The sequence below is a fragment of the Pleurodeles waltl genome, chromosome 9 (genome assembly GCF_031143425.1).
Source record: "Pleurodeles waltl isolate 20211129_DDA chromosome 9, aPleWal1.hap1.20221129, whole genome shotgun sequence".
In the NCBI taxonomy this organism is placed as follows: Eukaryota; Metazoa; Chordata; class Amphibia; order Caudata; family Salamandridae; genus Pleurodeles; species Pleurodeles waltl.
The window spans coordinates 814,498,488-814,523,138 of record NC_090448.1 but is presented as its reverse complement, the minus strand read 5'-3'; the positions used below and the strand labels follow the sequence as shown (position 1 = coordinate 814,523,138).

The 24,651-nt window shown below is 41.9% G+C and overlaps 1 protein-coding gene across 6 annotated transcripts in view; it reads left to right on the top strand.

The window, feature by feature from the left end:
• The window catches only part of DPF1 (double PHD fingers 1), a 467,038-nt gene extending 443,261 nt beyond the window's left edge, over positions 1 to 23,777 (top strand). For all 6 annotated transcript variants that reach the window (XM_069208087.1, XM_069208083.1, XM_069208085.1 and 3 more), the window contains 3 exons: positions 5,443 to 5,555; positions 10,119 to 10,200; positions 18,990 to 23,777. In XM_069208087.1, the coding sequence (XP_069064188.1) occupies positions 5,443 to 5,555; positions 10,119 to 10,200; positions 18,990 to 19,060 (266 nt within the window). In that variant the 3' untranslated portion in view covers positions 19,061 to 23,777. The remainder of the gene's footprint in view (positions 1 to 5,442; positions 5,556 to 10,118; positions 10,201 to 18,989) is intronic.
• Positions 23,778 to 24,651: the final 874 nt, after the last annotated feature.

Sequence of the window (24,651 nt, the reverse complement as noted above, 5' to 3'; positions counted from 1 at the left end):
CACAAGAAGGCAGTGAACTCCAGCTGTGTGCATATCTTGAGAATAGTAATCTTTTGTACACATCTCAGTCCGTCTTTAGACCTGCACATGACACCGAACCCGATTTGCTGGCTGTGAAAGATGATATCAAAGACATTCTGGGCCACTGAGAACCCGCTGCCGTTGTGTTACTAGATTTAGGCACAGCCTTTGGTCTCGTGTCTCACACTAGTTTACTGTCCAGGTTCACGAAGTTTGCTATAGGTACGAAAGCCCTGAATTTGGTTAAATCCTTTCTTATCACAGAAGCCAGACAATCATTTGCTCCCTTCTCCGGTCACAAGACTACTTTACAATGTGGAATGCCGCAGGGCTCTTTACTGGGCCCTACTTCATTTAATATTGGTGTGGTCCCATTCGCCAAACAGGTAAGTGGAGTAACCCGCATCTTATGCTGAAGATACACTGATCACCATCTCCATTAGCAAGGACTTTGCCAGCAGGCAGGCAAATCCCTGCATCTGTGTGACCAACGAAGCAGACTCGATAGATTTGAGTTGTCTAAAATTGAATGGTGAAAAGGCTAAGGTACTGGTCTATGACAATCCACATATGTTTTGATCTCCTAGTTATTGGCGTCCTGGAGTATTTTCCGTTCCTGTTCGCTCTGACAAATAACTGAGTATTTTGTTCATTAACAAATGTAACTTTGCTGCCTTCTTCACTAAAGCTGCTGCGTTGGACTTCCATAATCTACATCTGCTGAGAAAGATTCTTTACCTTGTACAATTATTATCTTGAAAGACGGTGGTGCAGGCACAGGTTTCTTCTCGTCGGGAGTATGCCAACTCCTTATTCCACAGCCTTCCGTGTCTCTCTGTCAATCGGTTGTAGATTATTCAGAACATGGTTACTAGGCTTCTACTGAATGTTCCAGCTCGTAAAAACCCTTAATAAATCATGTACTATCACTTCTTTGGCACTGTGTGTTGGAGGGGCTATTTATCATTCATCGAAAGCTCATTAACAAGGGTCCTCTTTACATCAGATATAGATTTCTAAGTATAATCCTTTCCCGTCCTTCCTATTCACCCCCATGCATCAACAGTGACGGAAATTTATCTGAGCAGACCAGGAGGGAAATCGTTTTCGTGTCTTTCAAGACCATTGAGTCTTCTCATTCTGTCCAACAAATTTCTGATCACTCACTTTTCAGGAAAAAATGAAAGAATGGCTATTCCAAAACCGAATCTCTTCTCTGAATTCTGAGTCCAGGACACCCTTGGGTATGTGGTGCACGTTCCAAATGTAAAATCATTACGTCAGTGTAATCTCTTTTGGGTCATTGTTAAGCTACATCAAGGTGTTTTGACTGTGGTGGAATCAAATGGACCCTTTGCAGAAGCAGTGGTGGAAAGTGCCAGGATTAGGACTGTAAGGCATCAGTAGCCAACTTCATCTTAGCGTCCATGGAGAGGTCTGTGTCAAGCCAGACTCCAAAGCAATTAGGTTTCATCTAGGTTGTTTCACAGACTTTGACGGTGGCCTGGTTAAAGTGGTGGTGCTTGTGTTTCTAGGATTTCATGAAAAATGGACAAGAAAAACTTCAGCCCACTATAGGTTGTATTGAGCTGAAGTCGCTTAATTTCATTCATTGATAAAGGTTCAGGGCTTTTGTTCAGTTTACTGTTACTGTTCAAGTGCTCAGGCAATCTGAAGTGCACCTGGCTGCCATCATTGCAGTAGAATATCCTGAGTTCATGTGGAATGAGTGTCCAGCAGGCCATGCTGAGGAGGACATGGGATGTGGAGGATTCATGAGCCACTTAACAGTGGACAGTAGTGGCAAGAAGGGAAAGAACAAAAACTCCATCTTTCTGTGAGAATGAAACCAGAATGTGCAATTGTTTTCAAGGTAATCTAGGGGGATGTCTTCCATCTTTTTCAAATTAAACTCTTCAAAGCACTGTTTTACTCAGTCCTGTGAAATTAGATCAGTGGACTTCCATTATGGCGCCTTACCACTTAGAACCCATTTTAGATTCTGGTTTTTGCCTTGAACATCAATCCCCCCGGGTGCCAGCAGCTGTTTCCTTCACATAAACGTCCAAAGATTTTATGTTGCTTATTTGTTTCGGTTTTTAAGTGTAAGTTGTGAAGTTTGGTTCTGTAGAGCCCAGAAGCTTTTGTTTCGGTGCGCTTACAAAGAAACCTCACATACACAAATACCACATTTCTCAGAATCAGATTGATGATGAGTAGGAAACTCCATGGAGTCTAACACTATTCTCATGGCCGTTCGTTTTCGAGAGCGCTACATATCAATACAAGCTGTCTTGCCTAGCGTGTGAAGTTCCATTTTACTGAAAACCTGGAAATGCAGGTACTAAAGTTATTAAATATGCAGTACGAAAGTTGGCATTATATGAGGAGGGTTTTAACATATCACTTTCCGTTGTTGTTGTATCAAAACACATACTGCATATAGTCACCTGTGAAGTAGTAGTCCCAAAGCCAACAAAAAAAGTCCTGCGACTAGACACATCTTACATGTTTACGTGTAAACCAAGAGAAACAATATGTGTTACGGCCCAATACCTGATCCCATCACAACTTTTAAACTGTCCTGAAAACTACACTCATTCTTCAATGAAGCTCCTATGTTGTTAAAGGAAATAAGTTATCTTTTCTCCCATGTTGTATCATATTAAAATGAGGAGTCAAATAATGAATGTAAACTTCCTACCAAAAATGTCTCATTACCAATTAGATTTTCCTTTTGCAGTCTTTCATATATGCCTCATGCATATTGTACACCATGTTCTTTCGATATTGTGGGAGCAAAACCATACAACAATATTTAGCCAGCCCCATATTTACCTCATTTGGTTCTCCCACTGTTTATTAAATCAGAGACAGTGTTAAACCTCAGTTTTTGGAGGCAGTGTGGTTTGGTGCTAAGGCACCTCCTCGAACTTGAAATTAGGAGGGTTATACAGCTCATTAAATGAATGAACCCCCACTACATGACTGAGTTCTAGTTCAATAAAAGTTAAAGAGTGTTCTTACAAAAATCGAAACTAAGTGATGCAGAGTAAATGTCATGAATGTTCTGAGTTTCAGAGTTTTACAGAGTATGCCAACATTCAGAAAAAATACCAATGAGTATCATTAGGAAATTGAGCAGCATCCCCAGTAGAATAGAAAAATCGTCTGACTCACTCCCAAAATCAAGGGTTTTTATACCTAATTCTTGCATACAATATTAGCACTATTGCAAACTCATTGTAGCGTGAGCAGTGGTATAATTTCTTAAGCAATTCAGAAAACAAGTCATTAGCGTAACACATAAGCATCATCCCAATTCTGAACAATTTTTCATCGCCCTCTATGCTAATGCCATCCGCGGATGTATGAACAAATATGAAACATTTAACAATAATACTTATTGTTAGAGCTGTGACGCAATGGATACTTGTTACACCATATGAGCTCAGTTTGACTGTGTACTGCAGAGCCTCTGAGAAGCAAATGTGCGCAGTGGGGGAAACAGGGACAGAGATGGCATCTGTCGTGTCTAAGATGTCGTTTTACACAGAAATGTGACATAACTAAAACACATTATTAACACACTTTTTTTTTAAAGACAATTACTTTATATCAGCCTGTAGATGTAAAATCATGTGTCAAAAGGAATAATAAACATTTTAAATAATGTGCAAAATCATAAATCTATAAATTACTTTATCAAGGTCTCGCCTACCAGTAAGCTATTGGGTTTCGACAGACCTATTTTGAACTTATAGTGTACTTACACATTGCCAGTGCTTGCCATTGGTAGCTTTATTGTCACTCTCATTTCCTTCCTTCTTATTTCATGGATTCCTCATCTTCTGTTTGTTGGATGGATTATAGCCTCTGTACAAATCTTTTGATTGTCTGACTTGTATACTTCCACTGCTCACTTTTCCGAAACAACTATTTTCTTTTTGGTTAATCACTCAACGATACTACAAGTGTTTTCCAGCTATGTCCCTTGTGTTCTTTGTTCCTGCCAAATACCCGCCTTGAGCTCAGTGTTGCTCCCTCCCTTGTGAGCTGCTCTCTCTCATGTGCGTCTCTCCACAAACTCTCACGCTCCCCCACCTGTGTAGATTTCTCTTTCCTGTGCTACCAGGGGCCGTTCCTTCGATATGGCGAAGGAGCGTCGCCCCACTGGATGAGTCAGAAGCAGAAAAATAACACAATAGTTTACTATCATTTTATTTTTCTGCTTCTGGCACAGTCACTAGCGCAAGGAGTGGTGGGGCTGGGCCATGGGTGGTGGGGAGAGTGCACCTAAGTGCGTATGTGAGTTTGGCCAGCTGTCCTAGGCTGACCAAACACACATGCGCACTTAGGTTTCTCCAGCCAGGCTGTGTTTAACAGCCGGGCTAGAGAAACTGCACAGACCCCAGGGATGTGTCTGAGTGACAGTCACTGTCGCTCAGACTAATCCTGGTGCTGCTTTCATGCTAGGTTTTACATGAAAGCAGCACCAGGATTGCAGGGGAGCCTCTCCTGGTGTCCTAGCAGTGAATGCTGGGACACCAGAAAGAAGAAGAGGAGCGCGAGGCGGCAGGGACGGAGGCAGGTTAAGTGTGCTTTTTTTATTTTTTATTTTTACCTTCTTTCAGTTACCCAATCCCTCCTACCCCCGGTCCCTCTCCTTAAGTTATGTGGTTGCCGAAAATGTGTGCTGCTCACTCTGATGTGATTCTCCCCTGCCAAACTTTCCTTTTTTCTGTTCCCTTCATCTTGTGCTTCTCCTTGCCCCAATTTTGCTCTCTAATTTTCGTGCAGCTTTTCTGTTCATTTTCCTGAGTGCCGTCTCCACCCACTCCTCCATTGTCCACCACTCGATGCCCTTTTTTATTCTTATTTTGTGTTTTTGCATTAAAAAAAAATATTTTTTTATTTACCGATTTGTGATCTTGGCTCAACAACTAAAAAAAGAAAAGAAAAAAAATTTCACCTGCGCCATTCTGCAGGCAAGCAAATGTGTGGTGATGCATGCGTGCACCTACAGGATGACATGAGCAACAGTGATTGTGTCATTGCAGTTTTTTATTCTTTCTTTTATTTTCTTTGTTTTTTTGCTAATGCCATGCAGCATCGGCAAAAAACAAAATGAAGAAAATGTTTCTGTGTGTCGATATTGCACAGCACCGGCAAACTACATTACCAAAGCCAATGGGTCCAAAGGCAAGACCTACTGGCTCTGTAAGTGCTTGTTTTGTTTTGCTGTGTTTTCCTTCTCTGTTACTTTGTGAATATGTTTGTTCAAATTCATTCTTAGATCAGGCAGATATTTTGGCTTCCTCCAAAGTGTAGTATATAGTTGTTCTCAGCTGACACTTTGAGATGCAGCAGTGGTAGTTTTCTTAGATGACACTTTCTCTGCTCTTGTGTTTTCCATTGTAGGTCACCCATCCTGTTTACAGTTTACAGTAAATATGACGGCGGCGGTACGAACCTACCGCTGGCAGTGCATCGAGTGCAAGTCCTGCAGTCTTTGTGGCACCTCAGAAAATGATGTGAGTTGAAACAGCATGCCAGGACATACTGAAAATGTAAAGTAAAGTTTCCAAGGGGAGGTGCTGTTCCGTGGTATAAACGACGCCTTATGTAATATGTTTTCTAGGTGTTGCCCTAAAGTATCTGTAGCAAAAGGTTATCTAAAGGTTTGCCTGATATGAAGCTTGCTGTAGTATTTCCTAACGTTTGAATGAGAAACACCAGTTGCACAGTAAAATGTTAATTGCCTGACCTAATCATTAGAGCTAATTTATTCTAGTCACCCAGTAGATGTTTAGAAAACAACACCTTATCCTTGGGAATCAAAGCCTACTTCCATTTTGTTTCCAAATCCCCACGAGTGGATCTAGCCTTTCCAAATGAAGGTTTGAACCAGTTACTCTTAAGCCCTGATTCCAAGTGAAAAGCTATATTCCAAACCAAGTTCAAACGCCTGTATTTTAGCAGAGTTCGGAATTTCGCAGCTTTCCCCGGACAGATTTGCTAGGTCAGACCTACTGAAATGTATTGATTGGAAAGTGATGGAAAAAAGGCAAAAACGTGGAATTGGTGAGTTAAAATAGTGATTTCACGTGTTACACGTCATTTCCAAGTGAACCTGAAATAGCCTATTTACTCTACAAGGAGTTGGCACTGGCCCAAATCTTCAAATAAAATATTATTGTCTACAAAGACTGTAAAATGGTTATGTTTATCAATTACTGTTGATGATTATGTTACAACACAAGCGAGGCAATGGTACCATCACTGCCTTCGGTAAGAAAAAATGATTAAAAAATGTAAGGGCCTGTATGATCGTGAATGCCAAGGGGCGTTGGGTTGGAAGAATCTTACACTTAGGGCACAGTACAATATCAATCAGTTTGCTAGAAACTATATCCTTAAAAGTGATGGCAAGCCCCCTAGTTCTTTTTTTCTGTGCTTTTGCTCATTATCTTGCAAACAGCAAGAAGCATATCCTGTTCTGTAAACAAATAGGGCCAGATGTACGAAGCATTTTTCAAGTTGCAAAGGGGCCGATTCGCAGAATCGGCCAGTTTGCGACTTGGAAAATATTTTTGGGGATGTACAAAGCCCAAACTGCAATATGGTATCTTGTTACCGAATCGCAGTTTGGGTTTTGCGATTCAGTATAACAAGGGCGTCCCTTCCTAATAAGGAATCCAAATGGTATGTTTGATTGTTTTGTGACCAGTTTCAAACTGGTGCTAACCCATTCGCAAACAGGAAGGGGTTCCCATGGGACCCCTTCCCCTTTGTGAATGGCAGCGAAAATATATTTTCAGAGCAGGCAGTGGTCCCATGGACCACTGCCTGCTCTGAAAAAAATGAAAAGAAAACTTTTCATTTTTGATTTTGAAATGCATCTCGTTTTCCTTTAAGGAAAACGGGCTGCATTAAAAAAAAAAAAAACTGCTTTATTTAAAATCAGTCACAGACATGGTGGTCTGCTGTCTCCAGCAGGCCACCATCCCTGTGAGGGCGGCCATTCCCAATGGGGTTGCAAATTGCGACCTACCTCATGAATATTCATGAAGTAGGTCGTTTGCGACCCCATTGGGAATCGCAGACAGTGTTAAGTACACTGTTGTACATCCGGTTTTGCGACACACATGTGCCCCATAATTCGGAAATTGCCCAAAAGTTGGCCGAACAACAGCACGACAGACATATCTAATCTATACTTTTAGGTAGGAGCGAGCCTGGATTAAGCATCCCTGATCATTTGTGGATGCCCTGTGGCTCATCTAAGTGACATTAATTACCCTGAGTAAGATTCACGAGTAGTAAAGAAGATTTGTGCCTTTAGAACTCTTTTTATCAAAGTTTTATTAAACTTATTAAAGATGTTCCTTACCACAGTTCAACAGAGCGTTAAATTAAACTAAGTAAGAGGGTGGAGATTTGTCAACCAACTTTGGTTTGTGAGGGTTCTAGCTGAGAGGAATCAATGAGCTAAGCATACAAATAAAAGTACTAAACTTTGCCCTGGCAAATCCCGTACCAGCAGCACCTTCCTGCAAGGACCGTCACAGGCAATTCTGCCTGCATCAGTCCATGATGGGAAGGTATGAGGTGTCACTTCGGCTTACCAGAGATGTACCTGCTCCGAGCATTCACATGTCTGCATTGTAACCAGCATCTGAGCATTGCAACGTCAACGGGGCAACTTGACATTCTTTTCTGAGAAGGCAATCTGCAAATGTTTCATTTAAAATGGCCCTGCATTGTTGGAACTACCAAACACAATGTCTCAGCAGGAACACTGTCATACTCTTTATTGTCTGTTTAATTTGGATTTTTTACAGATCAGTAAGATTGCTCAATTGTTAAATACTAATCAAAAGTCGGTTGGAACAAAATGTTTTATTTTCATTTTAAGACACAAGTGTCAAATACGAAGTTAATTTTTGTGATAAAATCTGCCTGCCTGCTGTTTGGGGTTACATTTTTACTATTTCTCATATGCGCTTTGTGGTGGGTCAGGGCAACTAGTGTTACTGTCAAGGTGCAATCCACAGTCCAGCAGATCGTTACAGTCCCAATGAATGACAATTCAGCAATGCATTGTGTGTGGAAGATTGAGTGAGGGTGATTCGTTTGGGGTGATAGGAGTTTTAGAGGTTAGGCGTGGGGCTGGATAGTGGAAAAGTATTATTGCTATTTTGGCAAGGACTGGCTAGGGCGCTGAAGGATCAGGGAAGGAATTTTCAGAGGAATGTGGTCCACTAGAGTTTACACAGTAGTTACATGTTTCTCAAGTTTTCCAGTTTCTAGAAAGGGAAATATAGGTTGGATCTTGGCCTTTAATTCATCCAGTTGTTTCTGTCCAACTGTGTATTTTTTTTAGAAGAGGGTTAATAAAACATTTCTTGAGCTCAAAAGGATTTTTTCACGACCTCCACATGATATCATCAAACAATAAGACCTGATTATGAATGCCCTGAAAAAGTCAGTGATATTTAGCACACCCAATTAAATCCAACATCTCAGTTTTCATAATTTATCGAATGCAATAAACTGCTTCTATTACAAGTTCCTGGAGAATAACATGCAGAGTTTGGAACTTACTGCATCAAAATTGGCATGTCACAACACTTCACCCCTGTTAAATGTCAGCAGGTATGACTTGCAGAAATTTAAGGAAGAGTGTAGACTTTATGGCACCTGCAAAATAACCCGCTGTGGTAAACTGTGCACAATTTGGAATTGTGACCCCTGTGCAGTCCCTTCATAGTCAGGAACTAAGTGGCTAAGGGTAAGAAGATCCATGTTGCCTTTAATGAAGGTATGTGAGCAGACATTCACTGGAGGAACAGAAGGATTCACATTATTGGCGTGTGCATGTGTTTATTGGGGAGAAGGAACTAAGAGCAGCGTTTTGGAGTAACAAAAGTGTTATCCACTGAGGGAAAAGATTGGTTTCCATGTTGCTTCTTATTTTGATGGATGTGTTTGTGAAGGTGTAGTTCATTACATGATCTTGCAGGGAACGCTGTTAGGGTCCGAGGAATGGTCTGAAAGGAGATTGTGTTTACTTTTAGATGTTTTGTTTAACTGTTGGGAGTTTAGCCGATAGAGAAATATATTTTTTCTGAAGTTCGGTTTTCTTATTGTAGGCTCTAAAGTTTGCATGCTTTTTTTCATCTCTCTTTGCACATCAGTTAATTGAGAATATTTAATCTGGAAGTTTGAAAATGTGCAGTCTCGGTGTGAAATATTGCTTTATGTAATGCTATGCGACATGGCTCATAGGACCCCATGAATAGTTGAAGGATCAGATAAGTACTAGTAATTCTTTCTTTTTTTTACAGCACAAGAGTAGGCGATTTGAGTTCATTACAGGCTCCTTTCTCAGGGTAGGGACACAGCTGTCTGAAAAAAGAACAAGATGGTCCGATCAAAATAAGTGTTATACAAAACATATACCCATTTTAGAAGAATGGAGTATCCACTGCAATTTTTATGGGTAAACTTCAGTGTTATCTCTGTTAAAATAATTTGTGATGTGCTAGAGTAAGTAAATAAGTACAAACAAAAACACAATGGCCCTCATTATGACCTCGGCGGTCTTTTCGCAAGACCGCCGAGGTACCGCCATGCTTAAGACCGCCAGATGTGGCGGTCTTCACCGCCATGGCGGTCGGAATGGTGACGTGGCGGATGACCGCGGCGGTAACCGCTGTGGTCATAATTCCATTTTTTTTTTCGCACGCCTGTTTGCGGTCTTACCGCCGCTTTACCACCAACCGCCAGGGTCGTAATGACCCCCATAGTCTTTATGTATTGAAAGGAATCAGACCAGTCACCACATATGATAAAAAGCAGAATACCTAACAATCTAAACAGGGAGTGAGAGAAGCAATTTATCTACCTTGCGGGAGCCAGATGCTTTGTTTAATTGGCTAGTATTGTTGGGTAAAGAATGAACAAAACCAATTGCCATAGAGCTAGATGAAATATATCAAGAGGCACTGAATAATTAGTTGAACATAGAATGGACAGGGATGGGCAACCAAAATAGGCAACTAATTCATGTTTTTGTTCTAATTCTTTGACAGGACCAATTGCTGTTCTGTGATGACTGCGACAGAGGATACCACATGTACTGCTTGAGCCCCCCAATGTCTGAACCCCCTGAAGGTAAGCTACACTACTTTCCGTGATGATCCTCCGAGGTCCTAGATTGAGGAACACACATAAATTATTCTGTTTAGTTGCAAACTGGAATCTTATCTCTTGATAATTGTTTATTCACAACAATTTAGTTTTGCATTACTTACTTAATGCCCATTACATCAGTCTACCAGACCTCTGTAGTGTCAGATGCCCTCAGTGAATATTTGGATCCGCCTCACCTCAGGAACTTATGTCTGGTCATTCGGGTGAGTGGAGCCTACTATTGGGATTGGTGGTCTGAGAGAATATATTTATTCAGTCAGGTTTTTATATATTCTTGTCCCACGAACAGGGTGGACCATCCCACAGGGTTGGATCTGACCATCTCTTGAAAGTAGAATACCCAACAAAATGGCTGCAATTGGTCTGCACTATGTGAAGGGGTGACACTACCACCCAAACTGTGACTCTGAAAATTCCATCAACTAAAACCATTGGCTCCCCTACAAGTGGGACCATGGCTTAAACTTGTTGCTACCTGTAAATTAAGCGGGGATAAGTTTGGTCGTCTATGGTTGACTATGTAAATACCCATAGTCTACCCAGGAGCATAAAATGAGGGTTGTCTCTATGGGGCCCAGGATTATCACCCATTTTTAGAGGATACCAAGCAGCATACCAGGCTAGTGAAGACTATGACTTTCATTTCCATTGGAAGACCACTCGTCCGATTTAGAAAACCCTGTTGGGGATCTATAAGCCTTCAGAACAACTGCTGGTACAGTGGTTGCTCTGAATACTGAAGAGCTTGCCAAGCAGATTACAACCTCACTTCACCAGATCATGTGGTCTCAAGTTTTGCTAAAGTGACTGCAAGAAAAAGCCAGCAGTACCCAAATGGATAAGCTAGAAAACAATCCGAAGGATTCCTTTGCCAAAGGTAGCATTTGCATTGGTGTCACAATTACATATTAATCACTAGGGAAAGTGTTAATTTAAGCAGATGTGACTGCCATAAGGATTTTGTTGTTGGAATGCATCTTATGAATGTAGGAAATGCTTCGTGGTTGTAGTAGACTGGAAGCTGGAGCTTACATTCACAGATTATTTCACTCTATTAACAAGTGTGCCAGTTTATTCCCACTCCTGCTCAAAGCCCTGTTTGTGTAGGGATAGGAATTATGTGTAGTGTGGAGTTCACCACACCCAGGAGCAATAAATATTAATCTCACTATTTTCACTAAATACATAACAACTGGTAAAGCCTGCCATGGAAATTATATGCAAAGCCTATATATGTCCAACTCCTGCTGTTGTCAGTTCTTTTATTTCTGCGCACCCAGACATGAATCCAGAGCACGTTGTGTTTCTTTAAGACTTCTTTAACCTCAAAAAATTACAGTTTGCAAGGGACTGTCACCTCCCAAGATGAAAGGTTTGGAAACCCTTAAGGATTGTTGCAAGCAAATGTTTGTGACAGTTCCTCATTAGGTTTGCCTGTGGAGCCTGGTGTTCAGCCAAGACTGTTAGGCCTGTAGTAACTGCGTGTGGATGAACCCAAAGGCAAAACCTTACTTCGACACAAAACTTTACGTTGCCATGCACCAGAAGACTCCTCATCAAGATCAGTCTAAATGTAAACATTGGTCTCAGTGCCGTTCTCCATTCAGAAATATCAGGAGTTGATCCTGAGGTTGTTCATTGTCACGCTGTAAATCTTCAGGTAAGTCAAGAAAAAATATTAAACGTTTGAGTGTGACTCGGTCCCTTCCCGCCACTCTCCTATTCCTGAGAAGGAGCAAGGGTGTCACCATTCTTTCCAATCTTGCTCCCTAAGCTAGTCAGCTTTAGAACCCATCCTTCAACTTGCCACAGCACAACCCGACTTTTCAGGGCTGTCCGCGACAGATAGGCAGATTCAAAAGTTCTGTAAGGCCGTGTTCTGATTCTTCAGATCCCTTCCGATTCCCACTGGTGAGCCTGCATGTCCCAAGAAGCTGAGAGACCCTCCACCTAGGCTGTACTGGTGGCTTCATCCTTGGTGCCAGTTGGACCCTCCAACACCCACGCTGGGCCGATATGCCTCCTGTAAGCATTTTGCGCCTGGCTCCACAGTCCACGCCTGTTCCAGAAGCATCGATGCTGACTCCTTTGCCACCAGAGGACATGGTGCGCATTGTGATATCTGACTCTAGTGGGTACGGCTGTGATCTTAATCAAGACTGTGCCCAGTTTTGATTGCCCAGTTTCAATTAAACCACAACCTGTGCTTGACATCCCACCTTACAAGGAAGGTGGGAGGAAGGCATTGCATTCCTTGTTTGGCACAGATTCTAACTCCAGTTATGATGCAGGTAATGACTTTGTCCCGTTCTACCATGAAGAGAATTGGTATGGCAGTCTTGAAAAGGCCAGAGGTCTTGACACCTCTCCGGAGTCAGGTCTTATCCCAACCCCAGTTCTTGTCACAGAACAGAATACTTCCTTTGCAGTAGTCATGCGGAGCGTGACCAACATACTCGTCCTCCAGCTTCTCACTTTGGTGGTTAAAACCAATATCTTGAACAAAGTTCTCCAGCTTGAGCAAACCTCTACTGAGCCCCAACTACCTTTTAATGAGGCATTCACTGATACTTCTGTGTGGGCCTGGGCCAAATTTTGCTATAACCCCCCTCCCCCCCCACGCCCCCACTAAATTGCCAAATTGCAAGATACCATCAACCTGCCCTGGGCCAACTTTCATTTTTGCCTCAGAACCTCTCTCCTGAGAGTTTAGTGGTGCAGGCATCTACTAGTCGGACATACCTACATACTTTACTGACTACTCCCACCATACAAAGTCCAAAAGAGTGGAGACCTTTGTGAGAAGGGTCTTTTTTTCTCAGTAATGCTCCTAGGATGTTCATGACAATGATGGCGGTGGCCACAGCACGCCTTCAGAGGTTGCCAGATCCAGCCTTTGTCACGTTCTGATCCCCTCCTTCCACTCTTGTTGGAATTGATAGGAGTTTTTCTTCAGTTCTTGTACGTCCTGGTCTATCCTAGGTAGGAGCGAACCTTTCCTATAGCCACGGTGCGGCTGACAATGAGAATGCCAAGGCAGACTGTGCCTCCCACAGAGGAAAAACCCAGAAGGGAAAAAAACCTAGAGAGAACAGGAACCCCAAGGAGGAAGGATCCAGAGAGACACCAAAAACCAGAGACCAGGAAGAAGACGCAGGAGCAAGCAGGAGAAGTGAACAGGAAATGCCAACTGGAACAGTTACAGCAGTCAGCAGGAGCGAGGACACACAAAAAGGCAAGGAGCAAGGAAAGAAGGATACCGGCCCCTTACACTAAAAAAGAGGAAGTGACAAAACTGGAATGAGAAAGATCGCCATCTTGGACAGGGAAGTACTCCATATGAAAAACCAGAGAAAACGCTATGGTGGATTGGGAAAAACAAAAACATCTCATAGCATGCTGGGTTCAATGTGCAAAGCACCCTGGGAGGAAGAAAGACAGAACATGGCACCAACAGCAGGACCAGGAATAACACAAAACACATGGCTCTGGTGATCCCAACAGTAAGAAAACACCATGACAAAAATGAGAGTCACTGCGGGTGCTCAGCAACCCACGGTGAATCTTTATTTAGAAATGTGTGGTTTGCTGAAGTTATCTGCGACGCCATTGTGGTCCGGAAAAAGGGTTGCAGGTCATCAGCGGACCCGAAGCGTAGTAGCCTTCCCCAACCTTTACGACTGGTTGTTGAAGGCGGCTTACCCCAGTAGGGCAGTCGTCAATCACCTCCAGACTATGGCAAACTTCCTATCCTCTTTGAGGTTCACTATCAAAGTGCCAGGATCACTCCTGACTCCTTAGATGCTTCTTTTCAGCAAAGCCATTCTAGACATGGTTTGGTTTTGTGCCTTTCCCCTCCAGAGAGGAGAGTCCATGGCATTGAGTCTGGATTACCAATCATCCAGCCTCTGTCCTGGATTTCAGTGAGGCTGACTCTGAGGCTGCTGGGATTGATGGCCTCCTTCCATCCTTTAAGTGGATGCTAGTACAGGTGCTTATACAACCATGTGGTATGACAGCAAACAGATCGTGGTGGGGTCACGGACCCTGTGCAAGAAGGCCCTGCGTCTCTGGAAATGGTTTCACCATTAATATATTTTCTTTTTGTTGAATCATCTGGCAGGATCCTTGATTACCAGGTTGGATGAACTCAGCCATTGACACTTAGAGGATCACGAATTGAAGTAGTACTCTGAGTTGGCCCAAGCTGTCTTCTGTGAATGAGGAAACCCATGGTTCTATCTATTCACCACCTCCAGACATGTGCAGTGTCAACAGTTCTGCGGGTTCTAGTTTCCAAGGAATCTCTTGCTAGGAGATGCATTCTTCCTTGGGTGGAACATGCGATTCCTGTAAGCCTTTCTGCCAATACTGCTTCTGCCTTGACTTCTAAAGAAGATCACGACCGACTGGCCCCAAGTGATTCTAGTGGCTCTGAATTGGGCATAGAACGTATGGTATCTAGAGCTTCTAGGCATGAGTATTTCTCTTCCAATCAGGCTGCCCATTTGGGAGGCTATGCTATTGCAGCAACGAGAAAGGGTTCTGCACCCGGACCTTTGCAAACTCCACCTTCATGCTTTGGGATTGAGCGGCGACAGCTGAACACTATCAGTCTTTCTCTGGAGGTGGTTGATGTCATCTTGGGAGCCAGGCATCCTTCAACAACAATTATATATGCCTGTCATTGGGACAGATTTGTGACTTGGTGCAGCATGTGACAGATAGACCCTCTCCAAGTAAAGTTATCTCACATTTTGGTGCTGGTTTGGTCCATCCCTTGGCAAGGCTTTGCTCTTGGCACAGTTGAAAGGTATCTTTCTGCTCTTTCAGATGTTTTGCCGTTGGCAGATCAGCCCTCATTATTTAAATCACTAGTTCTGATGTATTTTATGAGGACCTACAACATCTGTTTCCACCCTCTCCCAGTGTCATGCCACAGTGGGACCTTAACTTGGTCCTTACATCATTGATGTGTACTCCCTTTGAGCTCCCTTGCAGCTGTCCCTTCCAGCTTCTCACTCTCAAGGTGTTCCATGCTGCCATGACATCGGCGTGGCATGTAGGTGAGCTTCAAGCTCTTGTTGTCAACACACTGTACGCATCCCTCTTACCCAACAAACTGGTTTTGCAGACATCCTTTTTGCAAAAAGTTGTGATGCTTTTCCACATAGGTCAAACCATCACCCTGCTGGCATTCTAGGGTGCATTCTGTGCTGCACCTCACCCCTCAAAGGAGGAAGAGAGACTCTATCGCTGGGACCCCAGAGGAGCGCTAAGCTTTTACATCTATCATACAAGACAATACCGAGTGGATGATCAGCTCTTTGAGGGGTTTGCTTGATTGAAAAAATGTAAGGCCATGCAGAAACGGACCATCTTCGGCTTGATCGTGCTCTGCATTAAGATCTGCTAGGCATTTGCCAAGAAGCAGCATTGGGAAGGACTGCATGCTCATTTCACCAGGGCAAAAACTGGTACCAGTGTGTTGGCATGTGGAGTTTCTGTTTTGGATAACTATCAAACAGCTACGTGTGATTCACTCCATACATTCAAGAAGCACAACTGCCACGTTCCCCATGAGGGGTGTTTAGCCCACTCAATACTACAGGACTTTTTGGACTTTTTGGTTGGAGTCCATTCACAGACCCACCTAAAAAAGGTACTGGTTTGGCATATATTGAAAAGGTGAGGAATCTTTGGTTGTAAGTCCATATCAGAACGTGTTACTCACCTTTGGTCTCAATTTTTCTGGTACAGACTCTGTCTAAACGTAGAGTCCCCACCGACCCTCCTATCCTTCCCGTTCTGAGAATTGGACTCTATTTGTTAATAAGATCCTCAGTCTAGGAATTTACACACTGATCATAACCAGTTTGCTTTTGGGGCTCTATGCCTGTGAGACAGTTTTGAAAGAAACTGATTTCAGCACATGGGAGTGGCAACTCTGTAGGCTCCGAAAGACATTTCTGGAGTGGAGCGGTGGAGCTGCATGCTGCCATCTACCAACGAGCAGAGGTACTTTCCGGATCAAGTCTGACGCCTTCAGGTATATTACAAACTTGAGGAATTTGTGGTTAGATAGAATCTCTACCAGAAACAGCGTTACCGAAGGTAAGTAACATGCTCTTTTGGTTGACAGAATTCATCCTGTGATCCTTGAATTGCTTCTGAGGGATAGCAATGATTCTGATCCCAGTGTTAGCTGGGTCAGAATATTTCCATAGGAGAGATCTGTGTGTTTTATTTCCAAACATTTCCTTGTGACTGTTTTCTTCCTCCCTAGGCTCACCACATAGGATCTTTGATGTCAAATATAAGTTTATTAATCAACTGACTCATCTTTGTCAATATGTAGAAGCTGTGATGGCCATCACTGCACTGAGATACCTGTAACCTTCAGTCAAAGGCAGCCAGTTGAGTACACATTAATGCCCGGAAAGTTCCTCCTTCTGACCCTGATCGAGCTAGCGGAAAAGGAGAGCTAACCATATCTAGGTAGAAATCTATCCATCAGTGTCATCTCTCTCCCCGGATGATGTATGTTGGATACAACTGGACATTTAGATGGCTTAACCACAATGGCAATACTCCTCCTATCCACTAAGGCTTTGGGGATTAAAGCCTACATATACTAACATTTGAAATTGCGATGTCATGCGCACCACAATTAGGAAATTGTAATTTAAATTTATGAAACTCTTTTGCGTTTCATTTGCAATTCCCAGAGGGTCGCAAATAGACCTACCTCATGAATATTAATGAGGTACATCTTGCTTTGGGAATCACCAAATATCAGGGATAGTGGCCTGCTGGCGTCAGCAGACCTGGACCATGTCTGTGATTGCTTTTAAATAAGGCAATCTTTTTCTTAATGGAGTCCGTTTTTCTTCAAGGAAAACAGGCTGCATTTAAAAAGAAAAAATGAAATGTTTCTAATCTTCATTTTTTTAAGAGGAGGCAGTGGTCCCTATATCTCCAACAATTCTCAAAGGGGAATGGGTTACCACCAGTTTGCAATTTGTGGTATACTGTGAATGTTTTGTGCCTGCATTACAGTCGCAAAACATTCATACACACCTCTCTGATTTGGTCTTAGGAAGGGACACCCTCAACTTGCCCCTTCCGAATACAGAAACTCAAATTGAAATTCGATAACAAGTTCATGAGTTGCAAATGTGGGCTTTGTTCATCCAAAAAAGCATTTTTCCAGCAAACGGGCCAGTTCACAGAATCCGCCAGTTTACGACTGGAAGACAGCTTTGTACATGTGACCCTAAATGTCTTTTTCCTGTGTGCTCTCTCACTTTCTTACGCCTTCATAATCGGCTCTGAATCTAAAATGAAAAAAGCTTGTTTCTCAGCATGGACAAGTTGAAGCTATGCAAGGTTAATGGACTCCAGTAAAACACAAGATAGTCCTAAAATATGTCATCTTAAGAGATATTTGTACATCATAAAAAAGGATTTATCTGTTCATAAAACTCCACCACTCCATTTCTGAATGCTCCGAGCGCCGGGTACTATTTTACAGCCCAGCTTCCTTCTTTGCCTTCTTATTTATTTCTGGTAGTAGGCTAGGGTTAAGGGCAAGTGATTGACTGGTTTTCCCTACAAAGTGTGTGTCAGTGTGTGTGTGTACGTGCGTGTGTGCGCGCGCTCACGTATGTGCACACCCAAGCATAATACGAGCTTGGAAACCAAACTGAATTACGGATAGTGAGAACGATTTTACCTACTTAAAAGATGGAGAAACATTGGACTCGAGTAACTGCCGTGCTTTAGGAGAGACACTGGTGTTATTAACTTCCTTCCCCTCTAAGGGGTTAGTGATAGATTCCAGTAGAATCATACTCAACCTCTCTATTAAAAATAAATGAAAAGCTAGCCTGCAGATATACCCCTACTGTATGGCATACATTGTATAGCCTGACAATATCATTGCATCCATTACATTGGCCTGACCACTGAAGCGAAAAGTATAGGTAATAGTATAATAAGTAACAAAGTTAGGTAGATTATGTGTGAGTAAAAATAGTCACGCTATACTCACCATCACATCGTAGTAGTAATCGATTTACTTGATGTGATTTTACTGTAGGTCGTTAATATTTTACCTCAGTATACTATCATTCAACCTATTCTGGAAATACTGAATGTTTCCTTTAGGTCCTGTTTTAATTTAAGGAAGAAATTTAGTATTAAGTACAAATGTAGGCGTCGCTTTAAATAACACTATTTTCAGAAAAATAGATACATTAGAATAAGTGTCTGGTTCAGTTACCGCTCTTATAAAATGTTAAGTTTTATATACCTTCTTTTAGTAGGATGAGCTTTAAAAACGTTAAATAATAGGGTCAGAATTGAAGTGTTTTGGTGCTGAATCTGTGGCTCTATTTCAGAGGTATATTCAACTATCTGTTGCCCTGGCCACCCGTTTATCCTGGTACTAACTATTAGCTGTGTTTAAATTATGGTCAATGATCATTACTTTGCACCCAAATGTATTTGACTTTCTAATTTAAAGAAATGAACCCTCCACATTCTACACCTTCACGAGCAAGTTTTTTTCCCCAATAAACGTAATAACTTTACAGAGCAGGAACGTTTTTCATTTTTACAATTTATATACCAGAAAGTATTTCTGTCAAAACACTTTTCAGTTCTTACAGTCTTGAATTTAGTATCCAATATGTATATTTGCCTATTGTCCACTTGCACCTTTTTACTTTTTCACCTTTTTCCCACAGGGAGCTGGAGCTGTCATTTGTGCCTGCGACAACTGAAGGAAAAGGCTTCTGCCTACATCACCCTCACCTAGAAGACCTGTGCTTGGATTACGAAGCTACTGACAAAGAAAGCGTTCCGTCCATCGCATTACAGTCTAGAGCCTGAACATTCCAAGCACGAGACCCTGACATTGTAATCTGAGCACATGACCGCTTTCTTTATTTTGAGTAACAGCTGTTATAAATGTAATTTTACGGACATTTTATACATTGAATGGGTGAATTATGCCTATATTGTACCCTTCACCATTCACATGTATGTCCGTTTTGTTCGTAGCATACTCAGAGAAATGCTGAGAGATGCCCTACAGATTGAGTGTAATCTTATTTTCTGTTTCCAGATTACTCCAATGAACAGGGTCTATGCATTTTAATCTTTCTAAGATGCACTTGAAACGGCATTAACGTTTCACGTTTGGTGGAACATTAGCTAAAATTGGAGATGTGTGTACATATTAAAGAATCCCTACTTGGGGGGTCAATGAAGCTTAGTTTTGTTCCTAGCTCGACATTTCATTTCTTACCTGTGGATAGCTTGTCAGAATTTGGTTTACAAATAGAATCATTTTGACTTGATATAATCAACGGTTAGTTTGTTAGATTTAGCTGTTGGCCATTAGTATATTTAGCAAGACTACTTTTTTGTATATCAATAAGCTGTAAAGATGGATCATCCGATTATCCATAAAATGACAGTGTGGGGTTTCATGTCATTGGCCAGCTGACAGTTATTTGCAATAGCAGATAGAACAGAAGGATTCATTTAAACATTAGTCTCACTAAAAGCATTAAACGCGCTGTGGCCTCCTTGAAAGGGTAATCTGTGGGACAGTCATGTTAGAAGATTCCCTGAGGCCTACATTGGGCTTGAATGTTTGCATATTTTTGTCCCTTTGAGTGTGCTAATTGATGGCTCCTAAATGGTATAGACCAGTGGTTCCCAACCTGTGGTCCGGGGACTCCTGGCGGTCCACGAATCCTCCTCAGGGGGTCCATGACTGCTTAGAAAATTAAATAATATTAATATTGACAGATTAAGTCCCCAGCTTTCACTAATGACTGAGTGGGGGGGTCCCTGGATTCCAATATGGTTCAGTAGGGGTCCCCGGGTTCCAGTAATGATAAAGTGGGGGTCCACAGAAGTCGAAAGGTTGGGAACTACTGGTATAGACAAGTTTGTTGGCGACAAAAGCATTGTTTGCTTGGGGTGGGCTAGCTATCACTGGTACTTTAGTGACTTCCATTTTAGAAGACCACACTATCCATCAGTGTACAGTATAGAGACATTACTTTAGCTGAAATTTGTGGCCTAAAATGCACCCTGAGCTTTGCAAAATATGCCTTTACTGTGCTTGGGAGGTTCTTCATGCAAGAGGAATAAGAGTTCCATTAACATATGGCACTGCACCTTTTAACATGAGACAATACTGTTGATGTCACCAATCGTCATCATTAATTTTCCTTCCTAAACCTTCCCTGAAAATGCTAGGGTGGTGGAAAGCAGTTTAAGGGCCAAAGGTATTGTGTGTCAGCAAAGCTCGCTATGGGTGTAGGACGCAGTATGGAAAGACAGCGGAGGACAATGTCACAATCCTATAGCATCGTCCCCTCTCACCCATCGGAAATTCTTATCAGAGATTCACGCCATCAAAATTCTCCTAAAGCCAGTGTGAAACCATAAAATAATTTATCCATGGAGGCAATCAGTGTTACATGTAAATAAAGGGTCCATATATTTTCAATCTTCAGTTGAGAAACCTATTGGAGCTCAGCTTACATTTTCCGTGAAACAAAAGGCCACACCTATTTTTTTATCGCTACTCTAGCCTAAACCTGATGGCCATTATTCCATGTTAACATAATTTGTAATTTTATGAAATTATTTCAAGATTTGTCAGGACCGTTCAGGCATGTAATCATGTAACTCATGCTCTGGCAAGAGCAATCTCATTTAGTGTGTAGTCAGTACTGTGAAGTTGGGTGAAACAGCAAACTTTTTAGAAATTGATTTTTTCACATCTCGGATGGCGCTGAATTCTCACTATCTGCGCAAAAGTTCAGTAACTTCAGAAAAAAAACAAGTTAAGCCATAAGCAGCCTGTCCGCAACCGTTAGAAGTGAGATGGTGAGGTGGAAGGAGAAGACAATGCACTTCAACGTAGCTCTGAGCATGCTCGGCACAAAGCTTTATTCGCCAGTCACTGCTTGCAATTGTGTCTGAGTGTTTTGGAGAGGGTTCTGAAATAGCAACATGAGAGATGAATGTCTGTGTGTGTACGAGTGTGTGTTTGCTGCTGACATGCTGGTAGGAGATTAGCTTTAGTGGATAGTGGATTTCTCCTGCTGGATACGAGCAAAACGGTCTGTTCTGAGGTCAGCAATGGCCCCATTGGCACAAAATGCTCTGCTGTATGTACTTAACATTTCAGGCGTCAGCGAGCCAGACACTGGCACCCTGAAGCACTCATCTTGAGTTACAGTTGCTCCTCAAAATGGCCGAAAAGAAAAAACCAAGCATGTGTTTCTTTGTTATGGAGGACCATAAGAAAACTGGATACCTGAGATGTAAACCTCCTAAAATTCAGTTGTCTGAAAAAAATGTGCCGATAGCCCACTTTATGGTTTATCCGCCAATGTAATCACTGGCTGTTAATTGACCGAAACATTTTAAGAAGTCCAAAACTAGGTGCCTCTTATCAGGTCATTTTTCATAGCATAGTAGGGTGAACCCAATAGCATGTGTCTTATACTGAAGCCCTAATTATTCCACTTCCCAAAATCTCAAGCTGTTTAATATAAGCTTGTGTTTTATGTGGTTCATTGCTACTGGGGTTCTCTAGCTTTTAAGGCAGCCAGGACACGAACTTTATAACATTTCCCTTCGTGTAATGCACGTAATTTTCGTAAAAAAATTACACGCACTACGTATAATGCACTTCTCCAGTATCACAGGTGAAAACTGTATTCCGGGGCATACCTCGCTTACAGTAGATATGAGTATGAGAAATGAGGATGTTCGTTCTAGCAAAAAATATTGACTGTCACATCAGTTTTACAGGTCTCACAAGACATTTTCTATCCAAACCAGTCTCTTGCTAGAGAAAATTATGGGAAGAAGATAACAAGCATAAGAAATATTTATGAAATACATAAAATTCTATAATCGAGAATTTCGTGTGCTTACTCTTACGTAATGAAAATTTCAACAAGGCCTAATCTTCTTTGTTTCTCGACAGCCATACAAATTTCAAAAGAAAAATAATAGCCTCTAGAAAGCACCTAAAAATCTGGTTTTGCTCATGATTTTTCTCAGTTCTTGAGCTTTCAACGCCTGCTGTGTTTAGAAATTGAAACATTGCTTTGTAAAAGTCTCGTTTGTTGTTAAATCTGCAGAAGTTTAAATTCCTGGGTAGATCAGTCTACAGAAGACAAACGTTACACGAAGTGTAATGGCACTCTAAACCCCACTTCTTCAAAGTCACATATAATCACACCACAAAAGCTGCAATGATATAGTGAAAACATCATATCATGAGCATGAAAACTCATGCCAAGTAGATGAAAAACAGACATCAAAGAGTGTACTTGTCTGGAAGTGACGAAGCCTGGATGTGCTTTAATCACAGGGCATAGTTGTGCTATATGTTTGTAGCACAGAGATTTGCTTTGAAGCGAGGGAAACTGGGAATCATGAGCCTGGCCAGCATGTAGAAACGAAGTGGGCACTAGAGGACTTTCTAATTAAATGTTTCAGTTCTCTTCGACTTCCAGGCCATGCTTAATTTTGAGTTCAGATTACATATTTTTCTTTTTCTGATCCTGATCTTCTGACACTTGGTCAGATCTGCACATACCTTTTTAGTCACATTCGTTCGATGACTTCCAACCCATTGTTCTCCAGAGCTTCCACGTCGGATGAGGTCTGTGTCGGGCTGATTGTTCCATTGGAATGAGTGTCTAAGTTACTGTTCAAGTGACAAAAATGAATGTGTAACTCCCATCCTGTTTGTTCTCACCACTCTAGTATCAGACTCTGACCTGATATCTGGTGGTGTCCTGTACTAGGAAATGTACCCTGTAGCCAGCCACTCATTTTTCACTGAGCAGCATTGTCTGAATTAAGAGTGCACTTTTGACTTTAACATACATGCTACCAAATAGGAAAAGATAAGAGGGAGATTTAGAGAACACAATCGGGTGAGTTTATTCCCTCCATTAACTTGTTTTGGAAAGGAAGACGTGTTGAGCAGGAGAAAGCTTGAAAAGAGGCATTTTTTAAAATTATGTTTTTCCTACTCAAATTCAGAGTGTTTCAGCATTTATACACTAGCCACAGTACCATGGCACTTTGAAAATAGGATGTTCTACTCGTTTACTAGCAATTGACTAGTGGTGCTTGATGAAAGAGTGTGTATGTTGAATTCTTTATTACTTGCCTGGGTATACAGGGAGTGCAGAATTATTAAGCAAGTTGTATTTTTGAGGATTAATATTATTATTGAACAACCATGTTCTCAATGAACCCAAAAAACTCATTAATATCAAAGCTGAATATTTTTGGAAGTAGTTTTTAGTTTGTTTTTAGTTTTAGCTATGTTAGGGGGATATCTGTGTGTGCAGGTGACTATTACTGTGCATAATTATTAGGCAACTTAACAAAAAAAAATATATACCCATTTCAATTATTTATTATTACCAGTGAAACCAATATAACATCTCAACATTCACAAATATACATTTCTGACATTCAAAAACAAAACAAAAACAAATCAGTGACCAATATAGCCACCTTTCTTTGCAAGGACACTCAAAAGCCTGCCATCCATGGATTCTGTCAGTGTTTTGATCTGTTCACCATCAACATTGCGTGCAGCAGCAACCACAGCCTCCCAGACGCTGTTCAGAGAGGTGTACTGTTTTCCCTCCTTGTAAATCTCACATTTGATGATGGACCACAGGTTCTCAATGGGGTTCAGATCAGGTGAACAAGGAGGCCATGTCATTAGATTTCCTTCTTTTATACCCTTTCTTGCCAGCCACGCTGTGGAGTACTTGGACGCGTGTGATGGAGCATTGTCCTGCATGAAAACCATGTTTTTCTTGAAGGATGCAGACTTCTTCCTGTACCACTGCTTGAAGAAGGTGTCTTCCAGGAACTGGCAGTAGGACTGGGAGTTGAGCTTGACTCCATCCTCAACCCGAAAAGGCCCCACAAGCTCATCTTTGATGATACCAGCCCAAACCAGTACTCCACCTCCACCTTGCTGGCGTCTGAGTCGGACTGGAGCTCTCTGCCCTTTACCAATCCAGCCACGGGCCCATCCATCTGGCCCATCAAGACTCACTCTCATTTCATCAGTCCATAAAACCTTAGAAAAATCAGTCTTGAGATATTTCTTGGCCCAGTCTTGACGTTTCAGCTTGTGTGTCTTGTTCAGTGGTGGTCGTCTTTCAGCCTTTCTTACCTTGGCCATGTCTCTGAGTATTGCACACCTTGTGCTTTTGGGCACTCCAGTGATGTTGCAGCTCTGAAATATGGCCAAACTGGTGGCAAGTGGCATTGTGGCAGCTGCACGCTTGACTTTTCTCAGTTATTTTGCGCCTTGGTTTTTCCACACGCTTC